This window comes from Ahaetulla prasina, chromosome 12 (assembly GCF_028640845.1).
Source record: "Ahaetulla prasina isolate Xishuangbanna chromosome 12, ASM2864084v1, whole genome shotgun sequence".
Lineage (NCBI taxonomy): Eukaryota > Metazoa > Chordata > Lepidosauria > Squamata > Colubridae > Ahaetulla > Ahaetulla prasina.
In genome coordinates this window covers 28,208,826-28,230,360 of record NC_080550.1, presented here as the reverse complement: position 1 = coordinate 28,230,360, position 21,535 = coordinate 28,208,826, and the positions used below count along the sequence as shown (strand labels likewise).

At 46.0% G+C, this 21,535-nt stretch overlaps 1 protein-coding gene across 1 annotated transcript in view; it reads right to left on the bottom strand.

The window, feature by feature from the left end:
* PEPD (peptidase D) overlaps window positions 1-21,535 on the bottom strand; it is a 163,806-nt gene continuing 142,271 nt past the window's right edge. The window contains exons 12-15 of the mRNA XM_058154728.1: window positions 18,164-18,312; window positions 6,197-6,381; window positions 5,521-5,712; window positions 1-479 (exon numbers count right to left, since the gene is read on the bottom strand). Of these exons, the coding sequence (XP_058010711.1) occupies window positions 339-479; window positions 5,521-5,712; window positions 6,197-6,381; window positions 18,164-18,312 (667 nt within the window). The 3' untranslated portion in view covers window positions 1-338. The remainder of the gene's footprint in view (window positions 480-5,520; window positions 5,713-6,196; window positions 6,382-18,163; window positions 18,313-21,535) is intronic.

The window sequence follows — 21,535 nt, the reverse complement described above, 5'->3', positions numbered from 1 at the left end:
GATCTTCAAAGCAACACTTTTTATTCATTTTATTTCATTGGCAGAACTTGTGCTCTTTATTGGCTATTAAGAAGAGAAGATTCGGTTGCACTGATCGTTGTATTTGCTTATCAGCAGCTACGCCCATCGCTTGGGCAAAACTTATAAAGAGGCAAGAGGGAGAATCGAGTCAAGCATAATCCGATTTGGTTATTGGTACCCTCACTTTTTCCCCATATCGTTTCCCATAGGAAAAAAATGAGTTTGATTTGGAAGGCTTCTTTCCTTTATAAGCAGGCTTTTCTTGAGGTGCTGGGCAGGCTGCAAGGAGCCCCAAACCGCAAGTGAGGAGTGGGCACCTAGCTAGAAGCTGAAGCAAAGGATTTGCTGCTGCCCTGAGCCTCGGAAAGGAACGCTTCGATTTCCTGAACTGTACGAGGGACACAAGTCAGCAGTTCCATTCCACTGGCTGTCACCACAATGTCGTCCTCAATCCGTACCTAGGAAAAGACAGACGCACCTGATCAGATGTAGTGGCAGAACAAAATGATGCGATTCCGTTTTAACCTGGCTTAGTTAAGCCTAGGCAACCATTTACTGAGTTCAAAATAGTTCGGTGGCTAATGTTTCCCCCTCACCTCATAGCCAGTGGAACAGCTGACCTCAGGAATTGTGGGCGCTCCTTCACTGGAGGTTTTTAAGAAGAGACTAGACAGTGACTTCTCTGAAATGGTGTAGGTTCTCCTGCTGGAGAAGGGGGCTGGACCAGAAGACCTTCAAGGTTCTGTTCCTTTTCTATTCCCATTCCCAATTATTCTATGTCTCGCTTAGCAACAGAAATTTTGGGTTTAATTGTGGTCGTAAACCAAGGACTGCCTGCAATGATAGCAAGGCAGGGATGAAAACAGCCAACCTGCAGACTTCTCTTCATGCACCTGCTACTTCGGGCTCCTGCCTCAGATGAGAGGAGCATGTGGCACATGGGCATGAACCAAATTCCTACCCAGCTCAAAACAAGTAGTGGTAACGTTCTTTTACGAAGCCCTGATCCATTCTGAGATTATAAACACATGCTTGCTTGTTAAACCCCCCCCCCCAAATTAATCTGACTACAGAGGATTAGATACACAAGGTATAAATATAACCAACATAAATTATGTGCTCAGCATTGAAAATGCTGCCTGCGTAACAGATTAACAGAGTTGGAAGAGACCTTGTAGGTCATTTAGTCCAACCCCCCCCATCCAAGCAGGAGACTACAGCATTTCTGACAGATGGCAGCCCAGTCTCTTCTTGAAAGCCTCCAGTGATGAAGCTCCCATAACTTCCGAAGGCAACTTCTGTTCCATGGGTTCACTGCTCTCACTGTCAGAAAATTCCTCCTTACTTGCAGGTTGAATCCATTATTCCTTGTCTGGCCTTCAGGTGTTTTGAAAAATAGTTTGTCCCCCTCCTCTCTGTGGCATTAAATGTTATCAGCTCCAGTTGGATCAACCGCCTCAAATAAAGATCCAGCATAAGAACCACTTAATACGTTTCTCCTTCCCATTATCTCCTTGTTAAGCTCTTTTCACCTCTTTGCATTTTAAAAAGGAGCCCATTAGATGGGATGCTTTGTAGCTGATACTGTTACTAAGATCTTTTGAAACCTTTCCTATTCTCATTGGGTGTGAATGAAAAGGCCACGCCATTCTGCGCCCAGTCTCTGCGCCCAGTGCTAATCTCTCCTGGTTAAATATGCAGACTCCGTCATTATCCCTTATCTTATCAGAAATGTGCTAGTAAGTCTCTAAGCTGCAATAAAAGCAATTTTATCCAAGTGTCAAAGCCAAAGGAACACAAATACTGGTGATTCCCACTGTACACTGCCTGTAATTGTTTCTGACCTCTTAACATTTTGATCTAAAAATAATGCTAGTTTAACATTTGTCCTGCTTGCAAAATAACCCATTTATTCAAACAAAGCCAGTCTTTGAGTCTTATTAAAGTGCTCAGTGAAGCTGCCTGTCAAATTATCTTCATTATTTAAGATTAATTTAAGTGTTAAATAAGCTTGGCAGAATGTGTTCAGCAGGCAGCTGTTCAGTCTAGATCTACAAGTTCTCACTCTTTACTATCCAGGAAACGCAACTGTTCTCCTTTCATTGACAAAAAGAGGCCTCCTACCTGGACAAAACATTGGAAAGGTTGGCTCAGCCTTCCGTCCTTCCGAGGTGGGTAAAACGAGGAGCCAAATTCTTGGGGGCAAATAGGCTGACTCTGTAAACTGCTTAGAAGCCTGGAAAGCACTGGAAAGCGGTATTTAAGTCTAAATGCTTACTTGCTTCTTTTCTTCCTTCCTGTTAGAATGCAGTATTATTGCAGGCTAACTCTGCCCACAGCCAGGAGTTTGATCTTAACCAGCTCAAGGTTGACTCAGCCTTCTGTCCTTCCGAGGTGGGTAAAATAAGGACCCAGATTGTTGGGGGCAAGAGGCTGAATCCGTCAACCGCTTAGAGAGGGCTATAAAGCACTGTGAAGCTGTATATAAGTTAAGTGCTATTGACTTGCTATTTAGCCCCCATGTAAACCATCTTACGAAAATAAGAACAGAACAGAACATTGCTATCTTCCAATCCTTGAAGGGCTGTCACAGGGAAAAGGACGTTTATTTTCCACAGCACTTGAGGCAGGAGAAGCCGCCTTGGGTGGGAGAAGGAGACCCAACCTGCAACTAAGGAGGAATTTCTTGACAGTGAGAACAATTCATCAGCGGGACAGCTTGCTTCCTGGAGTGGGAGGTGCTCCATCACTGGAGGTTTATAAAAAAAGCCTGGACAACCATTTGTCTGGGATGGTCTGAGGACCGTCAGTGGGTTGGACCAGAAGATTTCTAAGATCCCTTTTAACCTGATTCTATAAAGTTTCTGACTAGAAATCTCTCAGCGTTCTTATTTTTCCCTTTACAGAGCCAACTCTAGACAAATCTGCTTCCTTGTATTCGAAAAGAGATCAATTATGCAGCCACTGCTTGAAGAAGGCATTTGGAATAGATCTGCCCCAGAACACACGGGGGCTTCAGAAGAAGGCGCACCTGCAGAGGCTGCCCCAGGACAGCTCTCTCCTTCAGGGAGTCCCTTGGTCCTTGTTAGGAGGAGAGGAAAGAACCTCAAGGCCACCAGGCTTCTGGTTGAGGCAGCAAAATTTGCCGGAGCCCCTAAGTCGCCCTCCTACCAGAGCGGCCCCGGTGACACGCACTTTTCAGCCCCAGGATCCTGGCCGGCTCAAAGGCACTGATAAGGAAACAGCACAGAGCAGAGATAACCTTTCCAATCTGGGGAGAGAATTGAGCAGCAGAAGGTAAAGTCCCACCTGGCTTGATAAGACTCTGCACATAGGCACAGCTCTTGAGCCCTGCAGGTGGAGCCAAGGCGGAAGGACCCGGAGAACTGGCGCTGAGGGATGTAAAGCCTCCCACCAAAAAAACCCGAATTCCACCCTTTGACACAGTGAAAATCTGGGGGAGATTTCTGTCAAGATGAACACCCAACGATCATGGCAGCAGATGAGGCGTCTGTTACAAAACATTTCCTTCCCAGGCAGCCCTGAGGCGGCAGCAGCAGCTCTTCTGCTCCTTCTGGATAGTGTTTGGGAGCCAACTCGAGGGTTATTCCACAAACTTGCTGAAGTCTGCAAGACTTGCCAGAGACGGCTGCAAGAGCTCCATGAGGGGAGAGGGAGGGAGGGAAACCCCAGTTTGGTCTCCTGCCCTCACCTGGTCCCCTCCGTCTGGGTCTGGGCGCTTTCCAGCTCACTTGCTGCTGCTCTGATGCCTTCCTCCTTCTGCTTTGCTCCTTTTCTCCTCCAACAGGTGACTGAAGCACCTGGAGTTGCACAAACGATTCAAAGATGCTGCTTTTACTTTTGGAACAAGAACCGGAGAGTTCTAAGCTCGGACTTTCCAAAACTTCATCCACCTTGTCCAGTTGCTGCAAACTTTTTTTTTTTTTTTGCATTTATATCCCGCCCTTCTCCAAAGACTCAGGGCGGCTTACACTATGTCAGGCAATAGTCTTCATCCATTTGTATATTATATACAAAGTCAACTTATTGCCCCCAACAATCTGGGTCCTCATTTTACCTACCTTATAAAGGATGGAAGGCTGAGTCAACCTTGGGCCTGGTGGGACTAGAACTTGCAGTAATTGCAAGCAGCTGTGTTAATAACAGACTGTCTTAGTCTGTTGAGCCACCAGAGGCCCTTGGACTACTTCCCTATTTGCACCAATGTTGCTTAGATGATCGGTTGATGAAAAGAAAATGTTCCCTGAAGGTAGAGCATTTAAAATCACTTTCGAAAACTCCAAACAGGCCAAGCTTTGTACTCTCACAAGTTCCAAATCTAAACTCTGATCAGGCACAAACTCTGTGGGTATTTTTAGGCCGTTCCTTGTCTCATTGCCCCTAAACCTGCCCAATCCACAAGACTGTGATGCATTTTCATGGCATTCTGCATGCGAATAGAATGAATGAGCTGGAAGGGACCTTGGAAGTCTTCTAGTCCAGCCCGCTGCTCAAGCAGGAGAACCTAGACCACCTCAGATAAGTGACTGTCCAGTCTCCTCTTAAAAGCCTCCAATGATGGAGTGCCCACAATTTCTGGAGGCAAGTGGTTACCGTGTTTTTCAGAGTATAAGATGCACTCCCTCCCCCCAAAAGAGGGTGAAAATGTGGGTGCATCTTATATACCGAATGTAGCCCCACCCACCCACTGGCCCCCACTCTTTGGCCTCTGCCTCCCTGCAGCAAACAGCCTGTTTCAGCTTCATTCAGCACAGCCTGATTAGCAGAAACAGCTGATTGTCAGTTGGATCAGCCTCCTGACCCTCAGCTGTTTCAGGCTACAGAGATTGCCATTGCCTGTTGCCGCAGGGGCCTCTGCTGTTTGCTGCAAGGAGGCAAATTGCTGGGAGGCAGAGGCAAAAAATTTTTTCTTGATTTCCTCCCCACAAAAGGTAGGTGCGCCTTATGGTCTGGAGTGTTTTCTACTTCAAAAAAAATCACTGTATTTACAGTACAGTATTTACAATTGTCTTCACTATCAGGAAGTATTTCCTTCATTCTGGGTTGCTTCTCTTTTTGAAGAGAAATTTTTCTCTCTCTCTTCAGGCTTTTGATCATCTTAGTTGCTCTTCTCTGTACTTTTTCCAAGTCTCAACATCTTTTCCGTAATGTGGTGACCAAAACTGGATGCAGGATTCTAGGTGTGGCCTTACTAGGGTTTTATAAAGTGGTATTAATACTTCACATGACCTCTGCTTATACAACCCAGGATTGTATTAGATTTTTTGGGCTGCTGCTGCTGCATCCTGCTGGCTCCTATTTAAGTGATCATCCAAGGTCCCTCTCCCAGTTACTGTTTTTGAGCCAGGCCTCGCCTGATCTGTACTTATACCTTTGATTTTTTATTTTTTTTTATTTTGAGGTACTGTGTTTTGAAATAGTTTCTCATCAGTGCCACATTTTTCCTGTGCACCTTTGCACCCTAACAAAGTTACTCACCCCACCAAAATTTCGGAAACGTGCCAGGACTTCATTGTTGATGAAACAGGCCTGTGCCGGATTAGCCAAGGCCTGGTCCAAGACATGGTCGATGAAATAGATGCCCGGCTCCACAGTCAGCACCATGCCTTCCAGAAGGGTACGGGCAGTTCTCAAACTCCGGAGACCCGGCAAGTCGATGCGATCGACTCCCTGGGAAAGGAAAGGACGTATAAATTCTGTGAGAAGCTTGTGGTATCTTTCAGCCGTCCAGCCAGAGAGGCCCCGTTGATGCCAGATGGAGAATAACAGGGAAGGGCACCACAAAGGCCTGGGAAGCTGAAAAGACTCCTGGGTTGGGCCAGCATGTTCCATATTGCTCTGACTTCAGGGTGGTAGTGGTAAGTTATAAATGGTGTGCTCAAATTGTTCCTGCTGGGAATGCTGATCTGTGTGGCCCCCCTCTCGAAATATGCTAGAGGTTATGAAGCCTGAATGGTTTCAGGGTCAAATCTGGTCTCTGAAAGTCCCTTTGCGGGTTCGTGGTTTTCCTGCAGCTCCCCCACAAGGCTACTTGTGAGGAGACGTAACCTAGGGGTGCCCAGGGCTGGCTCAACACAGCTAATGAGTGTGCAAAATGCTTCAGTAATAGATCTGTTTTGGGTTGGCTGAACAACGGGGAGGGTCCAGAACTGACCTCTGGGTAGCCGCCTACGTCGTGAACATCAATTCCAAGAAAGTGTCCCAGCCCGTGAGGCATAAATACGGCACCCAGATGGACCTTCACCATGTCCTCAACATTGCCGCGGAGAATGCCAATTTTCGTAAGTTCTTCCAGATGGACTCGGTCTGCCAGACGGTGCATTTCAGGCCAGGCCACCCCTTACGGAGAGAAAAAAAGTCCTATTATTTCGTTGTTCTTATAAATAGACATTTTCTTATCCTGCATGTCCATTTCCTGAGTCCCCCAGAGAGAATTCTCCACCCCACAATGGAGGGTCCATCTGGAGAAAGCAGGCAGGGCCCCATGTTGAATGCCTTGTCCTGGGGGGTGGGGTGGGGTGTTGAGTCATTCTACACCACAGACTCTTGCCTTTCAAACTGAAGTTACTGAAAAGATACGGAGGGTGGCAAATACCCTCTTCTGGGCTAGTTTAAGTCCTAACACAGTTGTGTCTGGCTCATGGGCTACATGTGGCCCTAGGCACCTGGTAATTCAGCCCCACAAGATCATAAACTTTTCACGTTGTGCGATTTATGCACAACTATATTATCTATTTTATACGTGGCCCAAGACAATTATTCTTCACTCAGTGAAGCCAAAAGGTTGGATACCCGTGCCCTGGCATATGCGCTCATACAACACGCCAAAGTTTCTTGCGGCTTAGCATGTTGTATGAACTAGCCCCTTTATGGTTTATGGTTCGGAATGTTTTGTAAATACAGAAAATGAGTCAGTTTGGGATTTAGTTGTGTTGGGCAAGCCTAATCTCAAAGCAACACGCAACTTCTGCCCAACTGGAAAGAAGAAATAGGGGAAATTTCAGTTCCCTGTTGATGTACGGCACAGGCAGAAGCCACAGGTGGGCCAAGGGCCTTGTGGCTGAGTCAGGGAGAAAAAGTATCATAAGAAAAAAAATATGTCATATTCTTCTGAGTCTCTTTCACCTTCATCTTAGCATCTGACTTGATGAGTTCAAGTAGGGACAGGCTGTCAGGCTATGTTGTCACTACATCCCAGAAGATGCCCTTGCCGAACCTGGCACATATTTATCTCCCTTGCGACGTTTTGTGGATGTGTACTCTGATGTCCACATGGCAGCCTTACAAAGCTCTTGCCCTGGAGAACCAGGGTCCTCCAGAGTACCTTTCTTGAGTCTGCCTAAGGCGAGTTTGGCCAAAAGAAGCTTTGCCCATCTTTGTCTCTTGCCTTTTACGCTGCCTTCAGTTGAGGAGAGCAATCTTCAAATTGCTAAATACCAAGGACCTGTCTAGATAAAAGCTAAGTGCCTGGACAAATGCTCCCCTTGGTGAGGACAAGTGAAATCAAATGACTGCAATGTGAAAAAAGGTGAAATAATATTTGGAGTAAAAAAGAGTTGGATTAAAGCTCTCCTTGCTCCTTGCTTGCCACAGATGTCCTGGGTTCACCATTCAGATGCTCCCTTTGTGGTCGATGTTGTGGCTGCTGGGGGAACACCTGAAGGGTGAGGCGAGGCAGCTACAGGATCACTGGAGGGCTGAGGAGCACAACAAAGACTCTGCCTGCTTCCAAACCTGGTTTCCAGGCTTGAGATCTGGAAATGGTTGGCGGGCAAAAGACTCACCACCCCGTAATTGATTTAATAACTTAGTAAGCCCTCATCCCAGCCTTGAGAGCAAAGAGAAACACTTTGCTTTTACGGGACGGTGCTTTGCTCACTGGCTGAATCTGGCATTGAACTAATTAAATAGTTTAGTATTTAAATTATTGGTGGCACAGTGGTTCGAATGCAGTATTGCAGGCTGACTCTGCCCACTGCCAGCAGTTTGATCCTGACCAGCTCAAGGTTGACTCAGCCTTCCATCCTTACGAGGTTGGTAAAGTGAGGATCCAGACTGTTGTGGGTGCTAGGCTGACTCTGTAAACTGCTGAGAGAGGGCTATAAAAGCAGCGTGAAGCAGTTTATAAGTCGAAGCGCTGCTGCTATTTAGCTCCCATGTAAACCAAGAAAAAACCCCCACAAAACCAGAGCTCATGACTTGCTCATATCTTTGCATCAATTTAGGACAGTATTTCAGGTTGAAATTTTATCTGTAGAAGCTTTCTTAGAGTAAAGCAAATTCTGAAGGTCTTTGAATACTTTATCAGCTTCCCATAACCTCTTAGTTTTGGGGAAGGATTCCAGTTGAGGAGGAATGCGTGAGACTGACAGGTGAGTGCTGCTACTCCTCGGAATCTCCCAATAGTAATGGTCTCAACACATTCACCAAGTCAGGAAACCACCCTCAGTGAGGTCAAGACGATGTTATTAAAATCGCTGCTTTTCAGTTTCTGCTTCATTTTAGGTGATAAGGAAGAAGAGAAGCTGCAGAAAAAGATTTTTAAAAAATGCTTCTGGCCCAAAAACATTTACAGAATACAGAATAACAGAGTTGGAAGGGAACTTGGAGGTCTTCTAGTCCAGGGGTCTCCAACCTTGGCCACTTTAAGCCTGGCGGACTTCAACTTCCAGCTTTGCTGGCTGGGGCTTTCTGGGAGTTGAAGTCCGCCAGGCTTAAAGTGGCCAAGGTTGGAGACCCCTGGACTAGTCTAATCCCTTCCCCCAGCATTTCTCCCTTTGCTTTGCATTGGGAACCTTGGAGATCTCTTCAGAAGCAAATCTACAACCAGACAACCAACCAATGGTGGAAAACTGATGGTGTGAGGGAGGATTCTTTGACAAGTTCCTGTGAGCCAATCTGTCCCCATGTTGGGGGCTTATGCTAGAAGGCCCACCTTTATCGCTTTCAAAACGGTAAGACACTTCTTCTCTCAGTAGACACCATCCAAGTAGAGTCCCTGCTCACTAGTTCCGGGAGGAAGCTTCCAGGGATCATATTGCAGTATCTTCCAATATCAAATTAATATCAATGGGAAAAGTAGGGCCACTAATTTGGCTGAGTTTGCAAAGCAGAAACACGATTTCCACTTCTAGCCAGCAACTCCCTTTCATTATTAGATAGAATCCTGAGAATTACAGACATCCTAAGAAGACATTCCCCAGGAATGCCAATAACAGATTATTTCAGACATCTGGGTGACCTGAAGCCCACTGCTCTCTCCTCTTGGACACACTGAGGGAAGTTTCACTTGCACACCCAGGGGCTTTGCCACACACAGCGGAATGACTTCATTTCTTCTTCTTTTGCAGAGGATGAATTGCTGAATTGATGTCTGGTTGCTGAACCAAGACAAGGAGCCAAGAAGTCAGCTGTTCCTTGTTTAGGTTTGGCAGAATCACCAACTGTCAGCAATTTTTCAGCCACAATTTGTTTTATGTTCCCCCAGTGAAGAAGGCAGCTTCTGGAGAGGGGGGGGGGGAAGCCCCACCCCACTTAAACAAGGAATGTACTGGAAGCTGAGGCAGTGAAGCCTTCTCCCATCGCTGACCCTGCCAGGTCTCTGGGAGAAAGGCCAGGCACAAGAGGGACAGGCCTTGAGCATCTATTCAACAGGAGCATCTCATCCAACCAAGAACAACTCAAGGGGGCTTGCAAATCAGATAAACCCAGGTGAGGCCAAGGCCTGCTTGAGGAGAGCACCTGGTGCTGAAGAAACACCAGGCAGGCACAGGGCTAGTGTAAGGAAAAGAAGAATCAGGGGAGACATGATAGCAGCATTCCAGTATTTGAGGGGCTGCCACAAAGAGGAGGGGGACAAATTATCCTCCAAAGCACCTGAAGGCAGGACAAGAAACAATGGATGGAAACTAATCAAGGAGAGAAGCAACCTCGAATTGAGGAGGAACTTCCTAACAATGAGGACAATTAATCCATGGAACAACTTGCCGCCAGAATTTGTAAATGCTCCAACACTGGAAGTTTTTAAGAAGAGACTGGACAGTCATTCATCTGAAATGGTAGAGGTTCTCTTGCTTGAGCAGGGGGCTGGACTAGAAGACCTCCAAGGCCCCTTCCAGCTCTATTCTATTCTAATTTTAATCTTGTGGAGTCGTTGCCGGAGCCAGAACCGGCCACATGTGCGCAGCTGCAACGTGGCAAGTTCTGACATTCTGCAACGTGGCAAGTGCAACGTGGCAAGTTCTGCAACGTGGCTCTGGCAGCTCCTGTAGCTGCAACGTGGCAAGTTCTGACGTGGCTCTGGCAGCTCCTGTAGGAGCAGATGGCCTTGGTGAGGGCTCTGGGCACCCTTGTGGAGAGGAAAAGCTTTGCACAAAGAGAGCTCCACATGCTGCCGTGAGGTGGAAATCGCTCTGCAGGATGCCAAGGATGGTTTGAGACTGGAACTAGAGGAGTGAAGGGATGACCTATTTATTTAGGTACTACATTAATGTGCTAAGGAGATGACAGATTACAAACTGCTGGCCTGCAGGAGCACCAGAACACAAGCAGAAGCAGGGTTGGGAGTCCTCAATGGGCCAAGAACGGTGGTTGTTATGGTTTATCAAGTCCACTCTGGCTCCTGGTGACAGCAGGAACAAGTTGCTATGAATTTGGGGGCAACATTTTCAGAAGTGGCTTTCTAGCAATAGCAATAGCCCCTCTAAGCAGTTTTACAGAATCAGCCTCTTGCCCTCAACAATCTGGCTCCTCATTTTACCCACCTCGGAAGGATGGAAAGTTGAGTCAACTTGGAGCCTGGTGGGATTTGAACTGCCAAATTGCAGTCAGCCGGCAGTCAGCAGAAGTCAGCTGCAGTACTGCACTCTAACCACTGTGACTCTTCTAGTTCTAGAATTGGCCCCAAACCACCCAGTTGGCTTCATGCCCAAGGCAGAACTAGAAGTCACAGTCTCCTAGCATCTAATTCAGCACCATCACTTCTAGTAGAGCGATTCTAGTTGGGGGCAGAGGAAGGAGGCATTTCTTGTATTGTTCACGATTCATTTTCCACCATTCACATCATCAGGTTAAATCAATATGCTTGACCTGTTTCCTAATCAACTTTTCCATGCAAAATTGCTAAACTTTCTCTAGCAATAGCCCATGCGAGATCTTTCGTATTCACTAAAAGAGCTGTAAGCCCACCTTTTGGGTAAGTCTAGGTGTCGAAGATCAAAATCACAAAGCATAATAAAATACGAGAAGATCAGCAATAATAAAAACAATAAGGAAGTCTCATTAAGTAATGGCGTATACATAATGGCAGCCATAAACGCCTTATCTCTCTGGGAGACCAAGGTGAATAGATAAACTTTTAGGGCAAGAGCAGCCAATCTGAAGCCTTGGGGTCACATGGAATCTTTCTGGTGTTCTCCAGGCCAGGGGTCTCCAGCCTTGGCAACTTTAAGCCTGGCGGATGTCAACTCCCAGAATTCCCCAGCCAGCTTTGCTGGGAGTTGAAGTCCGCTAGGCTTAAAGTTGCCAAGGTCGGAGATCCCTGCTCTAGATCTCACCCACCCCCTCCAAACCACAATTGCTGAAAACTCAGCAAGGTTCTCACCTGTTGGAGGTGGACTAAAAGCAACGGTGCTGTACCCCATCAAGAGAATCGTCTCAAGATTCTTCTGGAACCCAGAAAAAATCCTTGCCCTGCCTAGGCATGGACATCGTCCACTGCAATGCATGGGAATTGTAGTCCAAGCCAAGGGGACCCTTGCGTGATGGGCTTTAGCTACTGGAGCAAAGCTGCTACTGCAGGAGGAAACGCCTGAGCCGCTCAGGGTTAATTCTAAGGAGAGGTTTGTTTTCCGGATGGAGGTACAGAATTGTATTTCAATGTATAAAACCTTCGCGAGAAATATCCTTTCTTAACAGTCAAGTCAGAAAACTGCACTTCCCTCTTTTCACCCACACAGCTTTCTAGCGGCTGGTGTGGACAGGACACCATGGAATTAATTAGCAGAGCATACATACCCACACACACACACTTTGCAAATACCAAGTCAATTTTGATTTCACGTACAGCTTGCAGAATTAGCAGAAATTTGCACAGGTGCCAAACCTTTTATCTTTCTGAAGGTCCTTTTCAGCATTTTTGGAATGCGAGAATCCTAGCTTTGATTTCTTGCTATAATTATACCACTGATGATGTACGAGTAGCCCAAAAGGAGATTTTTAAGAGCTGTTTCTGGATTAACTGCTCTAAACCCAGCCTAGAATTAATAACAAGAGAACCTCACCTCTGTGCCAGTCTCTCCTGGCAATTGATTTTCCTGCATTAGCAAGCTTCCCTCCTGAAGGAAGATCCCAGATCAGCCACAATGGCCAGGCCAGGCCAGGCCAGGCAACAACTCAGAACCGGTGGAGTGTCAGCCGTGTGAAACCAAAGTGGAAGAAACTTCTGCTGTAGAAATCAGCTTGCCAGAGTTTGAAAAGCTAATTGCTAACGATCAGATCTCATGTACTGGATGTGCAAACAACAGGTGGATCTCTGACTGAGATGGCACTGGAGATGGCCAGAACTACCAGCCTTCTCTTGAGGAGTCTCAGCTGACTAACATTTTCAAGCTGGAAAGCCCTCCTTCCATCATAAATCACATCACACAGCTTTGCAGAAAATCCCAGTTAGGTGTAATAAGCACTAATAAATACTTCCCTATGGACTCCAGGAGTGATCAAAGACAATGGAAGTTTTTGTTCCTCCAAAGGAAGAGAGGAAAGGCTACAGGGGAAAAAATAAAGATGGAGAAAGACAGTTATGAAAGCAAGTAGAGATTCGACAAAAGCATTTCAAGCATTTGGCACGTCTTCATTCAAGGGAATGCCAGAAGATCAACGCCTCCTGAACCTCTCATTCTTTCTGTTATTACAATGCACAATTGGGAGAAGTTTTCAGGATCCTATAATCAATCAATCCTATCAGTCAGTCAGTCAAGCAAGCAAGCAAGCAATAATCAATCAGAATAGAGCTGGAAGGGACCTTGGAGGTCTTCTAGCCCAACCCTCTGCTCAAGCAGTCTCTTCTTGAAAACCTCCAGTGATGCACCAGCCACAACTTCTGGAAAGAAGCCGTTCCACTAGTTTATTGTTCTCACTGTTAGGAAGTTTCTCCTTAATCCCAAATTGCTTGTCTCTTTGATCAGTTTCCATCCATTGCTTCTTCTCTTGCCTTCTGGTGCTTTGGAAAATAGGTTGATGTCCTCTTCTTTGTGGCAGCCCCTCAAATACTGGAAGACTACTATTTTGTCGTCCCCTCCCAGTCCTTTTCTCTAGATGGGCCATACCCAGATCTTGCAACTGTTCTCCTTTGTTTTTACAATTATAATATGGCCTCCACTCTGCAACCGTCAATGTGTCAGACAACAAAAGCCATCATGAACTATTTGGCGTGGAAAGGAAGGCAACGGTGGTCCCAGAATTGCAGAAAACACCAAGGTGCAGGAATTTGCCATACGGAGATCCCACGAAATGGAACATTCGTTGGTTTATGGCAGATGTTTTTATCAGGCAGCGGAAACCGAACATTATTTTCCTTAGTTGCTCCATATATTTCAGTCTTCTGGGTGATTGGTGAACTTCCTTAAGGAAGTAGCTGCCTCCTATTTCTGTCCCCACATTTCTGCACCCTAATCTAATCCTGTCCCCCCACACACACATATCAATGATGGTAGATGGCCATCTGAAAGCTGTTCTTAAGACCAAGGCACTTCAGGCTGGCAGCATCTAGAGCCTTGGTTGGAACAGTGGTTAGAATGCAGCATTGCAGGCTGACTCTGCCGACTGCCAGGAGTTCAATTCTGAACAGCTCACGGTTGACTCAGCCTTCCATCCTCCCAAGGCGGATAAAATGAGGAGCCAGATTGTTGGGGGCAAGAGGCTGACTCTAACCGCTTAGAGAGGGCTGTAAAGCACTATGAAGAGGTATATAAGTCTAAGTGCTCTTGCTATCTACCCATCCCACTAGATCTGGGAGGAGAGGCCTGCTCTGGCTCCCATTCTCATCTGGCAGGACCCAGAAAAGAACCTTTTCTGCCCAGTGCCCGCCTCCTGGAACCTCAGCCGCTGGAGATCAGTCTCACCCTGACCCTGCTGGCCTTTAGCAAGACCTTGAGGACTGGTTTTTGTTGCTGAGCCTGTTCCTTGGTTGTGTTAACTGTGGTGATTATTAATACAAATATAGGCTAGTTAATATCTGCATGAAAAGAGAACTGGCTCAGAACAAAATGGGGATGAATATGCAGCTTGGGAGGCTCCTTGCTTCTTCTTCTTTTATTAGTTTATAATATAAAATACAAAAATACAAAAGAAAAAGAAGGGAAAATAAACGAGGGAGAAGGGAAAAGTGTAGGGGAAGGGGAAAAAGAAAGAAAAGGCATTGACTCCACTCCCTTTGATACAGTAGAATAATAGCATCTAACTTCAACTTATTACTTTTACATCATAATGTCAACTAGCCATTCTACAAAAAGAAACCTATCTATTTGGTAAACCCCCAAATCAAAGTTTCCTTTTTTCCCACCCCAAGCACAAAGCCCAGAAGTGGTTTCCAAGTAGAAACAAAAGTAATTGTGTTTTTTTTTTCTTTAATCAAAGCAGCTAATTTTGCCACCTCTGCTAATTCCATCAACTTTTGCAGCCACGCATCCATCGTGGCCATCAAAGTGCCCTTCCATTTTTGTGTAGGAGGCTCCCTGCTTCAGGTCCAAGGAAAGGGGAGTCAGCCCTCACCCATCTCTTGGGGAAGCCTCTCAGCTGCCCCCACACCTAGAAGATACAGTGAGAGGGAAAGCACTGAGAGAGAAGAGACGGTCCCTGCACACACCTGGTCTGCAGCCCCCAACAGAAATGTACTCTTGGTTTGGAAAATAGTTTCTTAGCCCATTGGGGGGGGGGGCTGTACCCAAAGCAAACAATAAAAGGTAGCACACAGTCACGCTGAGACTAACACTGCAAAAGTGGAGATGAGGTACCTTCTCCTCTGTATTAGCCTTTTGCTTACAACTGCCTTCCTTCCTTCCTTCCTTCCTTCCTTCCTTCCCTTTCTTTCTTTCTTTCTTTCTTTCTTTCTTTCTTTCTTTCTTTCTTTCTTTCTTTCCTTCCTTTCTCTATTCCTTCCTTCCTTCCTTCTTTCTTTCTTTCTTTCTTTTCTTTCCTTCCTTCTTCTTTCTTTACCCCTTCTTTCCTATTTGTTTCTTTCTTGCTTGCTTGTTCTTTCCTCTCCTCTCTCTTTCTTCTTTCTTCACTCTCCTCCAATTGCACCAAGATTGCTCATATCTAGATGCCAACCTGCACCTGAAATCATCCTACCCACACATGATTTATTGATAGGGTTATTTATAGATCCATCTCCTTTTCTCCCTCCCCATTAAATCCCGGGCAATCAACCTTGGCCCCTTCGACTCTTGTTCGAAGCCAGCCAACTGTCAGCCTGGTTTGCACAGCCTAACTAGCCAACCTTTGGACTTTGGACCATGGTGCTCGAGACATCTCTCCTCCGCAAAATCTGCTGATGGGGCGTCTGCTTCTCAACTCTCTGCCAAGAGAGACACAGGGCAGCACAGGGCAGAGAACGAGGGACGGCCTCCTTGCTGGAGCCAGGAACAGACTCGGCCTTGTTTTATTGGTGAGCTTTGGTGGCTCAGCATCGACCGAAGCAGAAGTCCAGACCTGGCTTATTGCCGATGGTCTCGCTCTTTCTCAGGAACTTCCCACATACGGAGCCTTGGAGAAACTGAAATGAATCCTGCTCCACTGCATTCAATGTTAGCTGTATGAATAAAACAAATACTAACAGAATAACAGAGTTGGAAGGGACCTTGTAGGTCATCTAGTCCTACCCCTTGCTCAAGCAGGAGACCCTATGCCATTTCTGACAGATGGCAATCCAGCCTCTTCTTGAAAGGCTCCAGTGATGTAGCACCCACAACTTCTGAAGGCAATTTCTGTTCCATGGGTTGACGGTTCTCATTGTCAGGAAATTTCTCCTTATTTCTTATTTAAGAAGAGACTGGACAGTTACTTCTCTGAGATGGTACAGGATCTCCTGCTTGAGCAAGGGGCTGGACTAGAGGACCTCCAAGGTCCCTTCCAGCTCTATTCTAATTCTCTACTCTACTCTATTCCCTCTTCTCTTCTCTTCTCTTCTCTTCTCTTCTCTTCTCTTCTCTTCTCTTCTCTTCTCTCCCTGTTCTATTGAATCTCTCCCTGATCAGTTTCCATCCATAAAGAGGGCCAGGACTGACCAAAGCCTGCAATCCAATTAGCAGAGAAATCTCACTGTTAGGGGCTCCATCGCAAACACAGCAGCTTCCTCCAAATGTTAAAGGCAGAGCCGGCATTCTCACTCCTGCATTCTTCCATCCAACAGTCACTTTTCAAAATTCATATTTTTCATTGAAAGGATCCAACCGTCATTTCAAGTTTCACTTTTTTTCAATCCAAACTTTCAAAATTCCTAGCTTTTCAATTTATTTATTTTCATGCACTCTTATTTTTGGATATACATTGCTTTAGGAAAGAGAATGGGAGTACATGCCACTGCCAATAAACAGCCCTCTTTTCCCTGGGGAAGCCACACTGCTAGTAAAAACTGCAGTTAGTTTGTCTCAACACATTTCAAAAAACTTCCTATTTTCACCATTGATGGAAGCTAGTTACAAAAATCAGCACCCAGGGAGTCAACAAGCACCTTATTTGCCATGTCAGGATGAGGTCGGAGGCAAAAGACAAGTGGGGGGAGGGGCGGAAAGGAGGCAGGATGTGCTTCATTCCTCACCAGACAAAAGGTTTACAGTGAGGAAGCAGGAGGACAATGAACAGCTGGGAGAACAGCATTAAAAGCCAGGGAGACAATATGGTCTAGTGGTGAAAGCACCAACCTAGGAGGCCGTGAGTTCAAGTCCGGCCTTAGCCATGAAAAGCAGCTGGGTGACTTTGGGTCAGTCGCTCTCTTTCAGCCCCACCCACCTCACAAGATTGTGGTTGTGGGGAAAATAATAGAGGAAGGTGTGTTGGAAATGTGTTAAATTTATGTTTTACTGACAAAGAAATAAAGGGAGACTAGCATAGTTCTATTTCAAGCTATTTAGCTCTCATCAGCTAGTTAAATTTCAAGCTGAATAGCTCTAAATAGATCTATGCTAGTCTCCCTTTATTTCTTTGTCAGTAAAAGATAAATTCAACACAAAAAATAGTCTATTGCAAAAGCGACTGTCTGCAAAATATCCTGGATTGGGGCTGAAAGGCAAAAGCTCCATCCCATAATTGGGTAGACCAGACTGCCCTGATAAACCGGTCCCACCGGAAAAGACACTTAACCTCTCCCCTGGTAGAGCTGACAAACCAAGGGGAGCCCGTGGCTTAGAGGTTAATACAGCTACCTAATATGCAAGCAGCCTGGGTTCGAATCCCAGAAGGCTGATGAGAGCTAAAGACCTCGAAACAGATCTATGCTAGCCTCCCTTTATTTCTTTGTCAGTAAAACATAAACCATGAAAGAGCCCTGGTGGCACAGTGGTTGGAATGCAGCATTGCAGTCTCACTCTGCCAACAGCCAGGAGTTTGATCCTGAAGGGTTCAAGGTTGACTCAGCCTTCCATTCTTCTGAGGTTGGTCAAATGAGGAGCCAGATTGTTGGGGGCAAATACGCTGACATTGTAAACCACCCAGCAGAGAGAGGGCTGTAAAGTACTACGAACCTTGCTGTTCTGGTATCAGTGGAGCAGAGATCTTTAGCCGTTGCGGAAAGAGTTGGAGGACAGAGGCAAAAAGGCTATCAAAAAGATAAGAGAAAGGGCATCCCAGGCAGGGGTGAGCACAGGCATGGTTAAAAAAGTCAAGATGGGAATCCCAGTGGGGAAACTGAAATTCTTCCCTCTTGGTTTTTTTGTTTGTGCCCTTGAACCCCTCTGACTTGAGAGAGACGGATCAAGAATAGGCAGAGAGAGAGGATGGGCAGTTGGAGAGCACTGTGAAGTATGGCAAGCACCGGAATATCCATGCCCACAACTTCTAAGGGGCAACAACAGACTCCTCTCCTCTCCCCACGAGACTGATTTTGTTGTTGTTGCTGTTGTTTTACCTGGCTTGATGCTGCCGAACACGGCCCGCGAGGATTTATACACGGCCTCGTAGATGGCTTTCTGGTCAGGAGTGAATTTTCCGTTTGCAGGAAAGGTGCAGGTGATGTCTGACCCGTAGCAGTAATACTCTCCTCCCATGTCAAAGAGGCTGCAGAAAAGGAAAAAAAGAAAAGGAAAGGAAATTATAGATCAGAACAGACGCTATTGCTCCATGACTCAGCACTTATCCAGGCCTGCCCCTCCCTTCCTTCTGCTGACGTCGCCTCTCAGATCTCCGGAAGTGAGATCCTCCCACTGTGAATTCTCTTCAGCTGGATCTGCTGTTGGTAATTCCAGCACGTGGCTGGCTCCCTGCTCACACGCTGTAGGAGTGAGGTTTCTTTGTTCATTCCTGACATCCTGTCCGGGCATGGGGCCAGGGCTGGGGGCTGGAGGCATGACAGACAGTTCATCTTCATTATCAGACTCTGAATCTGATAGCAGGCCCGGGAGGAGACGGGAGGGGCCCGGCTGAGGAGAGGAGGGAGGACGAGGCACAACAACTGAAGCCGGAAGAGAGGATCATGGTCATCTGGTCCACCCTTCTGTAATCTGCAGGGGTCCACCCTTTGGAGAAAGCCAGCTCAAAAAGCAGCCCCGGAAGGATTCCAGGGATTTCAGAAATGCTACTTGATGGTAATCTACAATGCCCTTGAGGGGCATCCGGAGGCTTCAGTTAGTCCAGAATGCAGCTGCGCGGGTGATAGAGGGAGCCCCTCGTGGCTCCCGCGTGACACCTATCCTGCGCAGGCTGCACTGGCTACCTGTGGCCTTCCGGGTGCGCTTCAAGGTGTTGGTGAACGTCTTCAAAGCGCTCCATGGCATAGGGACGGGCTATCTACGGGACCGCCTGCTGCTACCGAATACCTCTCACCGACCCGTGCGCTCTCACAGAGAGGGACTCCTCAGGGTGCCGTCGGCGCGACAGTGTCGTCTGGCGACGCCCAGGAAGGGCCTTCTCTGTGGGGCTCCGCCTCTGGAACGAACTCCCCAGGACTCCGTCAACTTCCGGACCTCAACCTTTCGTCGCGAGCTTAAAACTCACCTATTCATCTGCGCTGGACTGGGTTAGTTTTTAAACTTATGGGTTTTTAATGGGTTTTTATTCTAAATTTTAACCGTGGCCAATTTAATAAGTTTTTTAATTATATTTTAATCGTATTTATATTGTATTATTTTGTATTTTTTATCAGGCTGTGAACCGCCCTGAGTCCTTCGGGAGAAGGGCGGTATAAAAATTTAAATAATAAATAAATAAATAAATAAATAAACAGGCTCTTAAATACCGGTCAGTTTCTCTCTGCCTTCTTTATTTTAAAAAAAAAAAAAAAGAGAGAGAGAGAGAGAGAGAGGGAGAGAGGGAGGCCTAATTTCTTTTTTTGGCTTTCCAGGACTGAGTTGCCATTTTTCCTTCCTTCACAGCCGGAAAACCAATTAAATATCCGTGAGAGGTGGTAGTTTCCTCCTTCAATCACCCGAAGATGGAGAACCTCTAACAGTCTGTATCTAGACGTTTCACCGGCTGCATTTTCACAACGCATTTAGCCTGGTTACTGAATTAATCCATTTTTCTGGATATGGACTATAATTTGCAGGCTGGTTCACGTAATATACTAGTCTATAAAACATAGCTGAATGTCTAATGTTTTGTGAATGCAACTGCTATGCCTTTAATCTAATTAAGAATGTTTTTGGAACTCAGCTGTCCCTCCTTCATCTCCATACTTTTAATATCAAGATTAGGAGATAAAACTTCACTTAGCAATAGAATTGCCACAGAATCTAATTTAATCTTCCAAATCCAAGCCTGATTAAGGAAAGGAAAAACTGGTTCTCTGACCTGGTCACCTTGATGCCATTTAACTGCCTGCAAGCCAAGTTTTAACATTCATTTGTTTGTTCAAGAAAACATTGCAAAAAAAAAAAAAGAGTAATTCTCTTTTCTTGGCTGCGTTCTTTCTGACACAATGTCTTAGCCAGCCTTGGTTACAAAATGCCTGTGAGTTGACTCTCTTGACAGAAACACAAACTGTCTGTTTCTTTGGCAAAACGGCTGGAGAGCCAAATTTGTTACTGGCCCCTTAAGAGTCTCTCTTGCAACTCCCCCCTCCCGCCCAGGAATCCCTGCCAGCCAAAGAATCATTATACTATGATAATATTTCAATCAATTGGATTCAGAACAGAGCTGGAAAGGACCTTGGAGGTCTCAATAAAGATGTTGAGAATCTAGAAAGAGTGCAGAGAAGAGCAACAAAGATGATTAGGGGACTGGAGGCTAAAACATATGAAGAACGGTTGCAGGAACTGGGTATGTCTAGTTTAATGAAAAGAAGGACTAGGGGAGACATGATAGCAGTGTTCCAATATCTCAGGGGCTGCCACAAAGAAGAGGGAGTCTAGCTATTCTCCAAAGCGCCTGAGGGTAGAACAAGAAGCAATGGGTGGAAACTGATCAAAGAAAGAAGCAATTTAGAACTAAGGAGAAATTCCCTGACAGAACAATTAATAAGTGGAACGACTTGCCTGCAGAAGTTGTGAATGCTCCAACACTGGAAATTTTAAAGAAAATGTTGGATAACCATCTGACTGAGATGGTGTAGGGTTTCCTGCCTGGGCAGGGGGTTGGACTAGAAGGCCTCCAAGGTCCCTTCCAACTCTGTTGTTATGTTATGTTATGTCTTCTAGTCCAACCCCTTGCTCAAGCAGGAGAACCTATATCATTTCAGACAAGTGGCTGTCCAGTCTCTTCTTAAAAACCACCAGTGAACAAGCACCCACAACTTCTGGTGGCAGGCTGTTCCACTGGTTAACTGTCCTCACTGTTAGGAAGTTTCTCCTTAGTTCCAGGTTGCTTCTCTCCTTGATAAGTTTCCAGCCTTCTGGTGCTTTGGAGAATTTTTTTATTTTTTATTTGCATTTATATCCTGCCCTTCTCCAAAGACTCAGGGCGGCTTACACTATGTTAGCAATAGTCTTCATCCTATTTGTATATTTATATACAAAGTCAACTTATTGCCCCCAACAATCTGGGTCCTCATTTTACCTACCTTATAAAGGATGGAAGGCTGAGTCAACCTTGGGCCTGGTGGGACTAGAACCTGCAGTAATTGCAGGCAGCTGTGTTAATAACAGACTGCATTAGTCTGTTGAGCCACAAGAATAATTTGACCCCCTCCTCTTTGTGGCAGCCCCCCAAATACTGGACTGCTATCATGTCACCCCTAGTCCTTCTTGTCTCTAGACTGGCCATACCCAGTTCCTGCAACTGTTCTTCATGTGTTTTAGTCTCCAGGCCTTTAATCATCTTAGTTGCTCTTCTCTGCACTTTTTCC